The sequence below is a fragment of the Hordeum vulgare genome, chromosome 7H (genome assembly GCF_904849725.1).
Source record: "Hordeum vulgare subsp. vulgare chromosome 7H, MorexV3_pseudomolecules_assembly, whole genome shotgun sequence".
Taxonomy (NCBI): Eukaryota; Viridiplantae; Streptophyta; class Magnoliopsida; order Poales; family Poaceae; genus Hordeum; species Hordeum vulgare.
In genome coordinates this window covers 580,305,475-580,323,751 of record NC_058524.1, presented here as the reverse complement: position 1 = coordinate 580,323,751, position 18,277 = coordinate 580,305,475, and the positions used below count along the sequence as shown (strand labels likewise).

Sequence of the window (18,277 nt, the reverse complement as noted above, 5' to 3'; positions counted from 1 at the left end):
GGCATCCAGGTCCCGCTATTGGATATTGACCGAGGAGTCTCTCGGGTCATGTCTACATAGTTCTCGAACCCGCAGGGTCTGCACACTTAAGGTTCGACGTTGTTTTATGCGTATTTGAGTTATATGGTTGGTTACTGAATGTAGTTCGGAGTCCCGGATGAGATCACGGACGTCACGAGGGTTTCCGGAATAGTCCGGAAGTGAAGATTGATATATAGGATGACCTCATTTGATTACCGGAAGGTTTTCGGAGTTACCGGGAATGTACCGGGAATGACGAATGGGTTCCGAGAGTTCACCGGGGGGGCAACCCACCCCGGGGAAGCCCATAGGCCTTGAGAGTGGCACACCAGCCCTTAGTGGGCTGGTGGGACAGCCCAAAAGGGCTCTATGCGCCAAGAAGAGAAAATCAAGAGAAAAAAAAAGGAGGAGGTGGGAAGGAAGGGGGACTCCCTCCCACCAGACCAAGTCCAACTCGGTTTGGGGGGGGGAGTCCTCCCCCCTTGGACTCGGCCGACCCCCTTGGGGCTCCTTGAGCCCCAAGGCAAGGTCCCCTCCCTCCCACCTATATATACGGAGGTTTTAGGGCTGATTTGAGACGACTTTTCCACGGCAGCCCGACCACATACCTCCACGGTTTTTCCTCTAGATCGCGTTTCTGCGGAGCTCGGGCGGAGCCCTGCTGAGACAAGGTCATCACCAACCTCCGGAGCACCGTCACGCTGTCGGAGAACTCTTATACCTCTCCGTCTCTCTTGCTGGATCAAGAAGGCCGAGATCATCGTTGAGCTGTACGTGTGCTGATGGCGGAGGTGTCGTCCGTTCGGTACTAGATCGTGGGACTGATCGCGGGATTGTTCGCAGGGTGGATCGAGGGACGTGAGGACGTTCCACTACATCAACCGCATTCACTAACGCTTCTGCTGTACGATCTACAAGGGTACGTAGATCACTCATCCCCTCTTGTAGATGGACATCACCATGATAGGTCTTCGTGCGCGTAGGAAAATTTTTGTTTCCCATGCGACGTTCCCCAACAGTGGTATCAGAGCTAGGTTCATGCGTAGATGTCTTCTCCAGTAGAACACAAAAGTTTTTGTGGGTGGTGATGTGCGTTTTGCTGCCCTCCTTAGTCTTTTCTTGATCCCGCGGTATTGTTGGATTGAAGCGGCTTGGACCGACATTACTCGTACGCTTACGAGAGACTGGTTTCATCGTTACGAGTAACTCCGTTGCTCAAAGATGACTGGCAAGTGTCGGTTTCTCCAACTTTAGTTGAATCGGATTTGACCGAGGAGGTCCTTGGATGAGGTTAAATAGCAACTCATATATCTCCGTTGTGATGTTTGCGTAAGTAAGATGCGATCCTACTAGATACCCATGGTCACCACGTAAAACATGCAACAACAAAATTAGAGGACGTCTAACTTGTTTTTGCAGGGTATGCTTGTGATGTGATATGGCCAATGATGTGATGTGATATATTGGATGTATGATATGATCATGTTGTAATAGAAATATCGACTTGCACGTCGATGGTACGGCAACCGGCAGGAGCCATAGGGTCTTCTTTATACTAACGTGTGTGCTTGCAGATGCGTTTACTATTTTGCTAGGATGTAGCTTTAGTAGTAATAGCATGAGTAGCATGACAACCCCGATGGCAACACGTTGATGGAGATCATGGTGTGGCGCCGGTGACAAGAAGATCGTGCCGGTGCTTTGGTGATGGAGATCAAGAAGCACGTGATGATGGCCATGTCATGTCACTTATGAATTGCATGTGATGTTAATCCTTTATGCACCTTATTTTGCTTAGAACGACGGTAGCATTATGAGGTGATCTCTCACTAAAAATTTCAAGACGAAATTGTGTTCTCCCCGACTGTGCACCGTTGCTACAGTTCGTCGTTTCGAGACACCACGTGATGATCGGGTGTGATAGACTCAACGTTCACATACAACGGGTGCAAAACAGTTGCGCACGCGGAACACTCGGGTTAAGCTTGACGAGCCTAGCATGTGCAGACATGGCCTCGGAACACATGAGACCGAAAGGTCGATCATGAATCATATAGATGATATGATTAGCATAGGGATGCTTACCACTGAAACTATACTCAACTCACGTGATGATTGGACTTGAGCTAGTGTAAGTGGATCATGAACCACTCAAATGACTAGAGAGATGTACTTTTTGAGTGGGAGTTTAGCGAATAATTTGATTAAGTTAAACTCTAATTATCTTGAACATAGTCTAAGTCCACTTTGAATATATTTGTGTTGTAGATCATGGCTCACGCGACAGTCATCCTGAATTTTAATACGTTCCTAGAGAAAGCTAAGTTGAAAGATGATGGAAGCAACTTTGTAGACTGGGCTCGTAATCTTAAGCTAATCTTACAAGCTGGGAAGAAGGATTATGTCCTTAATGCTGCGTTAGGAGATGAACCACCCGCTACGGCTGATCAGGATGTTAAGAACGCTTGGTTAGCACGTAAGGAGGACTACTCAATAGTTCAATGTGCAGTCTTGTATGGCTTAGAACCGGGACTTCAACGTCGCTTTGAGCGTCATGGAGCATTTGAGATGTTCCAGGAGTTGGAGTTAATCTTTCAGAAGAACGCCCGGATCGAGAGGTATGAGACCTCCGATAAATTATATGCTTGCAAGATGGAGGAAAACTCATCTGTCAGTGAACATGTGCTCAAAATGTCTGGGTACTCAAACCGTCTAGCTGAGCTAGGGATTGAACTCCCGCAAGAAGCTATCACTGATAGAATCCTTCAATCACTGCCGCCAAGCTATAAAGGCTTTGTGTTGAACTACAACATGCAAGGGATGAACAAGTCTCCCGGCGAGTTGTTTGCGATGCTGAAAGTCGCAGAGTCTGAACTCCGTAAAGAGCATCAAGTGTTGATGGTGAATAAGACCACTAGTTTCAAGAGAAACGGCAAAGGCAAGAAGGGCAATTCGAAGAAGAGCGGCAAGCCTGTTGCCAATCCGACGAAGAAACCCAAAGCTGGACCTAAGCCGGAAACGGAGTGTTACTATTGCAAGGGTATGGGTCACTGGAAGCGCAATTGCCCCAAGTACCTGGCAGATAAGAAGGCGGGCAAAGAAAAATCAGGTATATTTGATATACATGTTATTGATGTGTACTTAACCGGCTCTCGTAGTAGTGCCTGGGTATTCAATACCGGTTCTATTGCTCATATTTGCAACTCGAAGCAGGAACTGCGGAATAGGCGAAGGCTGGCGAAAGATGAAGTGACGATGCGCGTAGGAAATGGTTCCAAGGTTGATGCAATCGCCGTCGGCACAGTGTCACTTCAGTTACCGTCAGGATTAGTGATGAACTTAAATCATTGTTATTTAGTGCCTGCGTTGAGCATGAACATTATATCTGGATCTTGTTTATTGCGAGACGGTTACTCTCTTAAGTCAGAGAATAATGGTTGTTCTATTTCTATGAGTAACATCTTTTATGGTCATGTACCGAATGTGAGAGGATTGTTCATATTGAATCTTGATAGCGATACACATATACATAACATTGAGACCAAAAGAGTTAGAGTTAACAATGATAGCGCCATATTTTTGTGGCACTGCCGCTTAGGTCATATTGGTGTAAAGCGCATGAAGAAACTCCATGCTGATGGACTTTTGGAGTCACTTGACTTTGATTCACTTGACACGTGCGAACCATGCCTCATGGGCAAGATGACTAAGACTCCGTTCTCAGGAACAATGGAGCGTGCAAGTGACTTGTTGGAAATCATACATACCGATGTGTGTGGTCCGATGAGCGTGGAGGCACGCGGCGGATATCGTCATTTTCTCACCTTCACTGACGATTTAAGTAGATATGGTTATGTCTACTTGATGAAGCACAAGTCTGAAACATTTGAAAAGTTCAAGCAATTTCAGAGTGAAGTGGAAAATCATCGTAACAAGAAGATCAAGTTTCTAAGGTCTGATCGTGGGGGTGAATATCTGAGTTTCGAGTTTGGTGCTCACTTAAGACAATGTGGAATTGTTTCACGGTTAACACCGCCTGGAACACCACAGCGTAATGGTGTGTCCGAACGTCGTAATCGTACTCTATTAGAGATGGTGCGATCTATGATGTCTCTTACTGATTTGCCGTTATCATTTTGGGGCTATGCATTAGAAACAGCTGCATTCACTTTAAATAGGGCACCATCAAAATCCGTTGAGACGACACCATACGAACTGTGGTATGGCAAAAGGCCAAAGTTGTCGTTTCTTAAAGTTTAGGGATGTGATCCTTATGTCAAAAAGCTTCAGCCTGAAAAGCTGGAACCCAAAGCGGAAAAGTGCGTCTTCATAGGTTACCCAAAAGAGACAGTTGGGTACACCTTCTATCTCAAATCCGAGGGCAAAGTGTTTGTTGCTAAAAATGGAGCTTTTCTCGAGAAGGAGTTTCTCTCGAGAGAATTGAGTGGGAGGAAGATATAACTTGACGAGGTTGTCGAACCTCTCATCCCTCTGGATGGTGGCGCAGGGCAAGGGGAAACCTCTGTCATTGCGACGCCGGTTGAGGAGGAAGTTAATGATGATGATCATGAAACTCCAGTTCAAGTTTCTGTCGAACCACGCAGGTCGACGAGACCACGTGCTGCTCCAGAGTGGTATGGTAATCCCGTCTTATCAATCATGTTGTTAGACAATGATGAACCTGCGAATTATGAAGAAGCAATGGTGGGCCCAGATTCCAACAAATGGCTGGAAGCCATGAAGTCCGAGATAGGATCCATGTATGAGAACAAAGTGTGGACTTTGGAGGTACTGCCTGAGGGCCGCAAGGCCATTCAGAACAAATGGATCTTTAAGAGGAAGACGGACGCTGACAGTAATGTGACCGTTTATAAAGCTCGACTTGTGGCAAAGGGTTTTTCACAAGTTCAAGGAGTTGACTACGATGAGACTTTCTCACCCGTAGCGATGCTTAAGTCCGTCAGAATCATGTTAGCAATAGCTGCATTTTTCGATTATGAAATCTGGCAGATGGATGTCAAAACGGCGTTCCTTAACGGTTTCCTTAAGGAAGAATTGTATATGATACAACCCGAAGGTTTTGTCGATCCTAAGAATGCTAACAAGGTGTGCAAGCTCCAGCGATCCATTTATGGACTGGTGCAAGCATCTCGGAGTTGGAACAAACGCTTTGATGAGGTGATCAAAGCATTTGGGTTTATACAAGTGGTTGGAGAATCTTGTATTTACAAGAAAGTGAGTGGGAGCTCTGTGGCGTTTCTAATATTATATGTGGATGACATATTACTGATTGGAAACAACGTAGAGTTTTTAGAGAGCATAAAGGATTACTTGAATAAAAGTTTCTCTATGAAGGACCTAGGAGAAGCTGCTTACATTCTAGGCATTAAGATCTATAGGGATAGATCAAAACGCCTGATAGGACTTTCACAAAGCACATACCTTGATAAAGTTTTGAAGAGGTTCAAAATGGAACAGTCCAAGAAAGGGTTCTTGCCAGTTCTACAAGGTACGAGATTGAGTAAGACTCAGTGCCCAGCAACTGATGAAGATAGAGAGCATATGCGCTCCGTCCCCTATGCTTCAGCCATAGGTTCTATCATGTATGCGATGCTGTGCACTAGACCGGATGTTAGCCTGGCCATAAGTATGGCAGGTAGGTTCCAGAGTAATCCAGGAGTGGATCACTGGACAGCGGTCAAGAATATCCTGAAGTACCTGAAAAGGACTAAGGAGATGTTTCTCGTGTATGGAGGTGACGAAGAGCTCGCCGTAAAAGGTTACGTCGATGCAAGCTTTGACACAGATCCGGACGACTCTAAGTCGCAAACCGGATACGTATTCATTCTTAATGGGGGTGCAGTAAGCTGGTGCAGTTCCAAGCAAAGCGTCGTAGCGGATTCTACATGTGAAGCGGAGTACATGGCTGCCTCGGAGGCGGCTAAGGAGGGTGTCTGGATGAAGCAGTTCATGACGGATCTTGGACTGGTGCCAAGCGCACTGAATCCAATAACCTTGTTCTGTGACAACACTGGTGCCATTGCCTTAGCAAAGGAACCGCGGTTTCACAAGAAGACCACACACATCAAATGACGCTTCAACCTCATCCGCGACTACGTCGAGGGAGAGGACGTGAATATATGCAAAGTGCACACGGATCTGAATGTAGCACACCCGCTGACTAAACCTCTTCCACGGCCAAAACATGATCAACACCAGAACTGTATGGGTGTTAGATTTATTACAATGTAATTCACATGGTGATGTGAGGGCTAGATTATTGACTCTAATGCAAGAGGGAGACTGTTGGAATTATGCCCTAGAGGCAATAATAAATATAGTTATTATTATAATTCCTGTATCAAGATAATCGTTTATTATCCATGCTATAATTGTATTGAATGAAGACTCTTTTACATGTGTGGATACATAGACAAAACACCGTCCCTAGCAAGCCTCTAGTTGGCTAGCCAGTTGATCAAACATAGTCAGTGTCTTCTGATTATGAACAAGGTGTTGTTGCTTGATAACTGGATCACGTCATTAGGAGAATCACGTGATGGACTAGACCCAAACTAATAGACATAGCATGTTGATCGTGTCATTTTGTTGCTACTGTTTTCTGCATGTCAAGTATTTATTCCTATGACCATGAGATCATATAACTCACTGACACCAGAGGAATGCTTTGTGTGTATCAAACGTCGCAACGTAACTGGGTGACTATAAAGATGCTCTACAGGTATCTCCGAAGGTGTTAGTTGAGTTAGTATGGATCAAGACTGGGATTTGTCACTCCGTGTGAACGGAGAGGTATCTCGGGGCCCACTCGGTAATACAACATCACACACAAGCCTTGCAAGCAATGTAACTTAGTGTAAGTTGCGGGATCTTGTATTACGGAACGAGTAAAGAGACTTGCCGGTAAACGAGATTGAAATAGGTATACGGATACTGACGATCGAATCTCGGGCAAGTAACATACCGAAGGACAAAGGGATTGACATACGGGATTATATGAATCCTTGGCACTGAGGTTCAAACGATAAGATCTTCGTAGAATATGTAGGATCCAATATGGGCATCCAGGTCCCGCTATTGGATATTGACCGAGGAGTCTCTCGGGTCATGTCTACATAGTTCTCGAACCCGCAGGGTCTGCACACTTAAGGTTCGACGTTGTTTTATGCGTATTTGAGTTATATGGTTGGTTACCGAATGTTGTTCGGAGTCCCAGATGAGATCACGGACGTCACGAGGGTTTCCGGAATAGTCCGAAAACGAAGATTGATATATAGGATGACCTTATTTGATTACCGGAAGGTTTTCGGAGTTACCGGGAACGTACCGGGAATGACGAATGGGTTCCGGGAGTTCACCGGGGGGGCACCCCACCCCGGGGAAGCCCATAGGCCTTGAGGGTGGCACACCATCCCTTAGTGGGCTGGTGGGACAGCCCAAAAGGGCTCTATGCGCCAAGAAGAGAAAATCAAGAGAAAAGAAAAAAAAGGAGGAGGTGGGAAGGAAGGGGGACTCCCTCCCACCAAACCAAGTCCAACTCGGTTTGGGGGGGAGTCCTCCCCCCTTGGACTCGGCCGACTCCCTTGGGGCTCCTTGAGCCCCAAGGCAAGGTCCCTCCCTTCCACCTATATATACGGAGGTTTTAGGGCTGATTTGAGACGACTTTTCCACGGCAGCCCGACCACATACCTGCACGGTTTTTCCTCTAGATCGCGTTTCTGCGGAGCTCGGGCGGAGCCCTGCTGAGACAAGGTCATCACCAACCTCCGGAGTGCCGTCACGCTGCCGGAGAACTCTTCTACCTCTCCCTCTCTCTTGCTGGATCAAGAAGGCCGAGATCATCGTCGAGCTGTACGTGTGCTGAACGCGGAGGTGCCGTCCGTTCGGTACTAGATCGTGGGACTGATCGCGGGATTGTTCGCGGGGAGGATCAAGGGACGTGAGGACGTTCCACTACATCAACCGCGTTCACTAACGCTTCTGCTGTACGATCTACAAGGGTACGTAGATCACTCATCCCCTCTCGTAGATGGACATCACCATGATAGGTCTTCGTGCGCGTAGGAAAATTTTTGTTTCCCATGCGACGTTCCCCAACAGGGCTCCACCCACGAAGGGTCCACAAAGAAGCGGCCTTGTCTATTGCACCACGGCTTACGCCCATGAAGGACTAGCCTTGCTCACGATAGATCTTCACGAAGTAGGCGATCTCCTTGCCCTTACAAACATCTTGGTTCAACTCCACAACACGAAATAGGAGGCTCCCAAGCGACACCTAACCAATCTAGGAGGCATCACCCTCCAAAAGGTAATAGATGTGATGGAACAATGAACTCCTTGCTCTTATGCTTTTAAAGTTAGTCTCCTCAACACAAAATCATTCTCTCACAGAATAGGCATGGGTAAGAGAGATTGATTTGATGGAAATCAGTTTAGGGAGGCCAGAGATCAAGTTGCAAATGATTGAATTGGAATATCTTGGTCTTAACACATGAGTAGGTGGCTCTCTCTCAAAAAATGGATCTCGCAATGAAGTGTGTGTTCTGAGTGCTTCTCCTACGAATGAGAGGTGGGTGAAGGGGTATATATAGGCAGCACACAAAATCCAACCGTTACACCTAAAGTGGCAAACTCGGTGGTACCAATCGACTTGTACTAAAGGTAGGAACTTTTTGAATCTCAGTGAGACCGATATACACAACTCGGTGGCAACGAAAAAGTGACTAACGGTGAGATGAGCAAACTCGGTGACACCGATACTAAAACTTGGAAATTCTGTTTTTGTGTATCGAGGCAACCGAAAGTTGGTCACCCAAACTCGGCAGCACCGATATGGTTTTCGGTTGCACCGATTTGGTGGGAATGGCTAGGGTTCTATGTGAGGTCAAACTCGGTGGGGCCAAAATGAAAAACTTGGTGGCACCGAGTTTGAGCATGTGGTTTTGGACAGAATGGTTATGTGGGAAAAAATGACTAAGTATTTCGGTGGCTAACTTAGAGCATTTGAACAACCAGTTCATTTTAATACCTCATCCTCTTTTAATAGTATTGGTTTTCCTATGGACTTAAAAATGATTTCTCACAAATATAAAATGAAGAGTCTTATCCCAATAAACATGGCTCGAGTCTCATCAGAGTACACATCCTCTATTTCACATAGAACCCTATCCATTTTGACCTTTATTGTCCTTCCCGCCTTTGTTGACAATGGCAACAATTTCCACCTGATCAAACAATAAGCGTATAACTTTACCGACCAGCTGGGTGATATAATAAAAGTAAATAAGAATGTGTCACACACAACTTTATGATATCTTGTAAGAAAAAATATGAGAAAAAAACTTCATTGATGAAACGCATTGGTACACATGGATATTTTGAGATACATTATCTTAACATGTCATCCTTTTTGCCAATAATATTTCTAAACAACACACATTTGAGTTCGTACACAATACGTAATAGTAATCCAACATTTTTTCGCGGAAGGTTATTGTCACAAAATCACATTAATTTGTTCCTCCTGTTCCATGCGAAAAATAGTTGCTGCCTCATACATAAATAAACCATGATAAGGGAAAAAGTGAACTATATAGAGAAGAAGGCTTCATATACGTGGCACAAATTTGTGCATATTTGCTGTTCTATGCTTCAGCAGATGAAAATCAACAACCCCGTGTAAAAAACTAATCAGACATTGCAAGTATGTGAGCAGAGGCCATAACGTTACCAAGGAAAAATCGTACCAATGCATGAGTTTTGAACACTCGCACCGCGCGAACACATATCCAGCATCCCAACGTGGGTGTCTGGCCAGTGAAGGCGCTACCCCACGAGCGGTTGAAGTCCTACCTGCCGGCCGTCGTCTTCATCCGTCCGGTCAGCGCCCCACCTGCCTTCCTGGCTCCTCCCTTGTCCACATGCCTCTCCTCCTGTCAGGGGTTGGCGGTTCCTTCGACCTCATCCGCCAGCACCCTCCAGCAGCCGGTTGTGTGGGATGACCAGGCGGCTCATCGCTCATGCAGTACACGCATGCGGGCGAGAGACTCTAACGAGAAGATGTTGAGCGTCCTCGCTCCTCCCTCGTCCAGACGCCTCTCCTCTATCAGCGGTTGGCGGTTCCATCGACCTCATCCGCCAGCACGCTCCAGCAGCCGGCTGTGTGGGACGACCAGCCGGCTCGTCGCTCATGCAGTCCACGCACGCCGACGAGCGACTCTAGCGAGAAGATGTTGAGCGTCAGCGAGGCAACTGCCTTCAAGGTTGAGCCAGACTTCAAGGTTGAGCCAGACGACGATGCTCATGTCGTCGGGGCTCGAACTCTCTTGCGACGCCGAGTTGATAGTCTCCATGTTGGTGGTGCTCATAATTCCCTTGCGGCGTCGAGTCCTACACCTTTGCGTTCATGATTTTTCTGACTTTCATCGATTCTATCTAAGTGTGGAGTTCTTTGATCTGTAGATATTTATGGGTAAATTAGGTCCAAACCGTGATGGATTAGGTTTTGATTTCCTTGGAATATATCACCGCGCATTCTAGGACAATTTTTTTTTTTGGAAAACGCGCCTAAACCATCGTTATTTTACGTTGCAAGCTGAGTCCAACATGAACATTCCCGGTTCAGAGTCCTGCCTAGCCTAAACCATACTTTTTTAATCCACCGGGATGGGGGCACAATTACTTGGTAGGGTGAGGCGATGGCCTAGTAATGAGGCGAACACCCTTTTTTCTAGACTTTGGGTTTATTTTCAAAAAGGTGATGGATTTTTTTGCAAAATATTAATGACGGACTAAAAATATCTATTTCTTTTATTAGTAAGTATAGAAAAAGGGCCCGTGCGTTGCAACAGGAGAAAAAATGCCTACACCCTCCTAGTGAGAATGACAGTCTCCTCTTCCAATGGAAGACTCATTCGACATGAATGGAAAAATATTTTTCAAGATGGATGCACAATTATAACCATAAAAATTAACTTATTCTAGATTAGTTTTGTGTTTTTTGAATTACAATTATACAAAATACAGCAATGCACATGTAAATATGTGAATACATATCAATATATCACATTCGAGATCACAAAATACAGTTGCTCCTTTTGGGTAGGGATTGCACGAAGATGATGCTTAATGACCTAAGCTCAAATCACATCCATGCACCAGATGGGCAGGCATGTGTAAGGTCTTGCATTGGATTTTTGCCCTCTGGTCCTCTAAGTATAAATCGACGAGGTAGTACTGATTGAGAGTTACAAAAGAATTTATTCAAAAAGATTTATATGTTCAACTATTGGCCTTGTTGCCATGAATTTTCTAGACAATAATAATGTTCCGCCAAAGCCCCAATCCATCATTTTCTCCTCTCCTTTTCCCAAATGGAAATGCAATAATCCGTTCTCAACTTAATAACGAAAGAAAATTAAAATAAACAGTGTTACGTACCATTTGACATCTCTTCTGAATAATTAAAAGACCTAGTCTCAATGGACCAAAAAACTTACATGTGAAGCATCATCAACAATCGGTTTAGCCTGGTTTCCCTTCAATTAACCGGGCAGTTCTGTTGTTCTTAATCAATGAAAATGGTAAGTCTTTTGCCTCGTTTTAAAAAAAAGCATCATCAACTACATGATAATGGTTCATGAAGACTAATTTGCTTCTTTGAATTCAAACTTGACGGCCTATAATAATCTTTGTTTTTTTCCTTATGGTGACAAGGGTTAGATCTCTTAAGAGGGTGAGTCCAATCGGTAAACATAGAGAATGACACTTCCCAATTACACAAATACTATTGCATCCTTTAGCATTCAATATACAGAGGAAGCCCGGTATGACTTTTGCATCCTTCCAGAAAAGTAATAAAATATTATACTATTTGGACCGCATAAATCCCATAGAAAAAAAATCTGCAAGGACAAAACAACAACTTTTAGCATAGGAACACTGGTACGGACTGCAAAAATTCTCAAGCAGTAAGAATAGATGAGAAAAAGAATGAAGAGAGCTTTTCAGAAAATAAAAGGACTGGCATTTGTTTTCATGAACTCTGCTTTCCAAATATCTTATAGGAAATTCCATATTTCTGGTAATCAGATCTTCTAAAAAGTTATTGCGGTACTAATAATAAAATAAGATATTCCTCATGAGTAGGTAGTATAACTATATATGTCCAAGAGGCTGCAACTATTTTTATGCAAAAATATCCAATATCATTCCTCTATCTAGCATACCAACAAATCTCGAGCGAGTCCTCCAAGAGGCCTTTGGTTTGCGTCTTTTGTCATTTAGGTAGGGTGGCGCTCTGGTATTGTAGAAGCCGCATTGTCGGAGACATGGTAGGGCTTCACTACATGTAATGATCTAGTTTACCCTACATCTGGAGGCTTGGCATCCACCATAACAGGGAGATCGATCCAAGACATGATAGCACAATTGGAGACTTACAAGGACGCTTACTCTCTGTCTTTGCTAAAAAATAGCAGAAGTAGAACATGTATTAGCAAGTGAAGAGGTAATAGAGGAAGAGGTAGTAGGAAGCTAAAAATTTACTACCCTAGAACAGGTAGTACCAACAGGATAAACAAATGATTTGATGATTACTCGACTGAAATTTAAGTACTTTCTAGACATAGATGAACTTGCGGTTCTCTAACTGAGCAGCCAAGCAAATGCAGTGGATGGGAATCACATTATATATGCAGATCCTGAATCTAGAGAAGTAGACAATAGACATGTCATTTGAAACTTTAGACTTTAGGGTAAACCAACAAAAAGAAGCAAAAAACAGGGCCAAGAAGCGATTCAGGCATACCCGTACCAGAATTTGGAAATCAGGAATCTGTCCAGAACGGCAAATCTGCACCACGCCATACAGATCACTTGTCCTCCGATACTGATTGGAGTCACATCATACCCCGTCCTCCTCGGTCGTACGTCACCGCCGGAGCACACCCCATAACATGAAAGAAAACCTGAACAGGATGAGAAGCCGGCCAAGGGCTGAGGACCTCAAAAGGTGGCTAGCAATCTCATCGAGCTTGGGGAGGTAGGACTCTCGAGGCAGCTGGAACCTAGAGCCACCACCCAGCTCTCCATCGGGATCATCCAAATCGAAGCTCGCAACCGCCCGCCACTTCGGGAAAGCCAAGACTCGATCCTGAGGAAACAACACGCACTAAGCCCCGCCGCCTCAACAGGAGCTCGCCGCCTTGCCCGCTCGTTGGTCACCGGAGGCACCGCCGCCAGTGACTGCCTCCCTCACCTTACGCCACTTCTCCTTCTCCTTTCTTCCTCTCCATCCTTTCCCCCTCACGTCGTGCCTCTCTCTTTCTCTAGACGAGCAGGACGACACCATCACCGGAGCAAGTCGTCGCACCCGCCTCCAGATCCATCGACATCGCGCAGGTCGGGCGCCTCCTGGCAGTTGGGATGGGGAGGCGAGGGTAAGAAAGGGGGTTTATTTCTGAACAAAACGTTTTCTCACTTGAGGAAGGACCGCGGGTTTAATTATCTAAAAAGATAGGGGCTTCTTTATAAAAATGCCGCAGTGGAAATTCTGACGGAAGCAACAACCTTTTTATTATTAGGTATAGATATAGATATAGATAGATGATGGTGGTCTTTCGTCATTTTGGCTAAAATGATGTTTTTTTTTTTTGAACGGGGCTAAAATGATGGTTTTATAAAGTAACCAAGCCACGAATACGGTGGCTTTGAGCAATTTACTCTACCTCACACGAGTCGGTACTCGGTACCCATCCCGTCAGAGCGGATAGACACCGGTCGCCGTGAGAGTCCCGCCCGGCCCGGCCGACAACGACGCCCGCGGCCACCACAAATCGGAAACCCAAACCCAAACGACCCAGCCCGCGGGCGCCCGAGCACGGCCGCAGATTCCGCCGGACGCCGTCGGAAACCGTCGACGCAGGCCGCCGCCGCCGCCCCTCCCCCATTGCCCGCCCGCGCCGCGCGCATGGCCGCCTCCTACTACAACCCGCCGCCTCCCAGGGCCGCCTCCTCCTCCTACGCTACCCTGCCCCCTCCCCCGCCGGGCACCTCCTCGTACGACACGTACCGCCAGCACGAACACGCCTACCTAGCGGCGCCCCCGCCGCCCGCGTACGGCGGCTACTTCGACCGCGCGGAGCCCCTGGCGCCGCCGCGCGACGAGCTACGCACCCTCTTCATCGCCGGCCTCCCCGCCGACGTCAAGCCCCGCGAGGTCTACAACCTCTTCCGCGACTTCCCCGGCTACGTCTCCTCCCACGTCCGCTCCGGCAAATCCGCCCAGGTTTCCACCCCCAACTATCCTTTCGCTCCACTCTAGGGTTTGCATCTTGGCCCTTCTGGCGATCCCTTTTCGAATGCTTTACCTAACCCAGCCTGATTTCTCTGCCGCTGCAGTCGTATGCGTTTGCTGTGTTTGGAGATCAGCCGTCTGCGCTGGCTGCAATGAGTGCCACAAATGTAAGATCTCAACTCGCCATGAATAAGCACCGCATCCAGTTATGCTTTCCCCATTATTAAAATTGCTCTCACTCCCATGCGATTTCGACCAACTGTTTTTCGAAACAGAAGTTTCTGTGTCAGAAGTTATGCTGGAAAATAATCTGTTATGTCAAGTTATCGACCGTGTGAGGTGCCGATTTTCTGAATCACTTATTTTGTACAGGGATTGGTATTTGACCTTGAGAAGAATTGTTCTATACATGTAGATCTTGCAAAATCTAATTCAAGATCAACCTCATCAAAGCGCCCCAGATCAGGTTGCATACTTTGTTATTTATGTTATGTGACTGTTGGCTATTCTGCTGTTGCTCACAACCTTTTTGTTTTTGTTTTGCTTAGATTATGAGGATTTCCCTAAATCTACTGGGAAAAAAGCTAGAAGTCCAAGGGGACGTCCTGATTCAGGTATTATTCAAGTAGCTTGGGAATAGTATTTTTTTCTTCTAGTTTTTACACTAGATTGATCTGTCCACTACCACGCATTCATGTTGGTGGTTGGTTACTACAGCTCCATTGCAGACTTGCAGTCACATGAGCAATACATATACTATCCAATATCCATGATTCTGTACCAACCACTAAAATGATTCCCCTCACCGTGGAGCCCCTATAATTGTTATCCTATTATTTCCCTTATGTTCATATCCAACTACGCTTGTTATATGCGACTTCATTTCCTCGCTGGAATGCCACTTCATCTTTGCAAAACACTCACCTTGCACATCTTTGGCACATTGCGCCATATCAGGTGCTGGAAGCAATAATCACATGTCCGGAATGGGTAATTCTTCACACAGCTTGAATGGTTATCCTGCACAAAGGTTATGGCACACTACTTGAGCACAGTCTTATTATGTGATTTTGTTAGGATTATCAGCCTTAAGCTATCATGTGGCTGATACTAGAAAGAATACATCCAAGACTAGGACATCTACATTCAGGAAATGTCATAACAGTAACTAATACCATTTTCAACTTGCAGTTATACAGATTTTGGTTCTAGTGCTGCTTTCAGCAAGGTGAGTTTATTCTTGCACCTTGATATTTAGGAGTATATCTCAATTAGGGACGGGGTCTGTCGGATTAAAGTAATAAACCAAGATATTCAAATAGTGATCCCAATTTCAGCTGCTTGTATTTTCATACGAAGAGGCTTTTCTATCATTTCTTGATAATTTGTCCTTGACCAACTTTTCTGAAAATTTAGGTGTTAGTTTGGACATAAGATTTTAACTATATAAGGCAACTGTAGAGTGTGAAATTGCTGCAAAGCTTATTAAATTACCATCCTCTTTAACATTACTGAATTAGGAAGGCTGATTGGAAAGCTTTAGTAAACAATCTAATGGTTTTTCCTGAATGAGGAGAGCAAACATTAACTATTTAGGCAACACAAATTGGTACACCTCCCTTTTTCCTCCTTTTTGGGATTAGGCGCAAGGCTAACTTGTTTCTGTATGTGCACTTACCTGCAGGATCCATCAATGTTTGCTCCTCAAAATAATCCGCCATGCCCTACCCTTTTTGTTGCAAATCTTGGTCAGACTGTTTCTGAGCGTGAGCTGACTGATGTTTTCTCTGGGTATGCCCTAAAAACCTTATGATATGGGATAAATAGTTATCGTGTTTTAACAAGCTTCATGTTCAGTTGTGAGGGATTCATAAAGCTGAAGATGCAAAACAAGTTCGGAGCACCTGTTGCATTTGTTGATTTCAAGGTATAATCAACAAAATTGTCATTCTCCCTTGTCGCAATTTATTTTATTTGTATAAATTATATGGTAATGAAGCATATAGTGCTTATGATAAGGAGCTACTACGCTATGCTATATCTTCCTAAACGGGTGATAAAATTGAGCTTTTGTTCTTTTGTGTTCATCGCTAGTTATCTCGGTTCCATATGATTCATTGAGACAATCTTAACTTGTTACTACAAAACTCAACTTCTATTGTGCTCTGTTTGACGATGTCTATCCAAACTTTTTTACATAACCAATAAGGACTATCTCTAAAACTGATTAATTCTTTGTGGTAAAATTATGTGAAGACTTTACTTTTCCCATTTGTTTTGAGTCCAAGAAATTGAACCAAGAAGATGCAATCTTTCATGTTCGGTCAATCTCAGTTAAAGTGGGTATTGAGAGGAAAACATATTGTATTTGCCTGATAATCTATGTTAACAAAAAGCATATAAGAAAAACGTAGACTATGTTACTTTTTACAATATATAGATGGTTCAAGCTTGACTGTTATTTCACGAGAGGTCACTTGCTGCCTATATATGTTAGTGTTCCTGTGTCGTGTCATGAATACATGCTATTGATATCGTACATTCTGCGCATGTAGGCATCAGCACACAAAAAAGTTGTGATGCAATAGTTGCTAATGACTATGACATGACTTAGTATTTCCATTCCTGTTATCAATTACAATTTTGAAGAGTTAATCCCAAAGTGTAATTTTCTTCCTGCAGGACGATCACAGTTCAACTGAAGCCCTGAATCGTCTCCAAGGAGCTATTCTACATTCATCATCTGGCGAGGGCATGCGTTTAGAGTATCCTACATCTCGACATCATTTTACTTCCTTGCTGTTATGTCTAGTTGCAGATCCTTTTCCTAGGCTTCATTTGGTTGCTTCTAAGTAAAAGGTACTCCCTCCGTCCGGTATTATCTGTCGCTGAAATGAGTGTATCTACACACTAAAAAGCGTCTAGATACACTCGTTTCAGTGACAGTTAATTCCGGACGGAGGTTTTATCGTCTTATGAGAGCTGGTGACACCAAATTTGGTACCCCTGATCTTTCAATTACACCACCAGCTCACTGACGCAAAATAGTCTACGAAATGTCTGAGTCTGATTTTGATTCATGTTTGTTCGGTCACACTATCACCTGAACTGATGAGTGTGTGCAAGCTGAATCTTACCTCCACTTGCTATCAATGAAGCAATTATATTCGTCTTGACCAATGACACATCTAAACAAGCATGACGCGTGACCATTGACATAATAGAAACTTATAAGAGTATAACAGCTTACGCCGTCCTTATTTTGCAATCACGCTTTCCCACGGTGGTTCTTTTGTGTAGTTATAATTATTCACATACCATTTTCCCTTAACATGTGCTAGATATGCCAAATCTCGGATGGGCCTGCGCAAGCAGCGTGATAATAACAGATCCTAAATGCAGCGGAGAGTGGTGTTCATTGTGGGCTGGTGCTCGAATGCTGTTGAGTCCGATGCCATAACGTACGTGCGCGGTGGAATGTCCTTGCTCGTGATGTGTTAGGTTATGCAGGACCTACGGTTGCATAACATGATGTGATTGATTTTAGCTGTATCGCCTAGTTCTGCTTTGTAACTACCCCCTCCGTGCCATAATATATGACGTTTTAGCAGTTCATTTGAGCTGTGCTAAAACGTCATATATTATGATGCAGAGGTAGTATAACTTGCTCTCTTGGATATCCTGTTTCTACATCCTGTACAATATAACAGCCACACGTTTCCTTTAGTTGAATGCTGAATTCAGAGTGTTGTTTAAAATGGGTAGAGGGATATACTCCCGCCGTTCCTAAATATAAGTCTTTTTAGAGGTTTCACTAAAAGACTACATACGAATGTATACAGACATACTTTAGAATATAGATTCATTTATTTTGCTCTGTATGTGGTCTTCTAGTGGAATCTCTTAAAAGACTTATATTTAGGAACGGAGGGAGTATTA

At 44.6% G+C, this 18,277-nt stretch overlaps 1 protein-coding gene across 1 annotated transcript; it reads left to right on the top strand.

Moving 5' to 3' along the window:
- Nucleotides 1–13,869: 13,869 nt before the first annotated feature.
- LOC123410026 (U2 small nuclear ribonucleoprotein B'') lies at nt 13,870–18,096 on the top strand. The gene is made up of 10 exons (XM_045102898.1): nt 13,870–14,329; nt 14,443–14,505; nt 14,711–14,804; nt 14,887–14,952; nt 15,296–15,368; nt 15,530–15,566; nt 16,023–16,129; nt 16,196–16,265; nt 17,021–17,103; nt 17,680–18,096. Exons 1-10 carry the CDS (start codon nt 14,012–14,014, stop codon nt 17,732–17,734), a joined length of 966 nt encoding a protein of 321 aa, XP_044958833.1. The 5' UTR covers nt 13,870–14,011; the 3' UTR covers nt 17,735–18,096.
- Nucleotides 18,097–18,277: the final 181 nt, after the last annotated feature.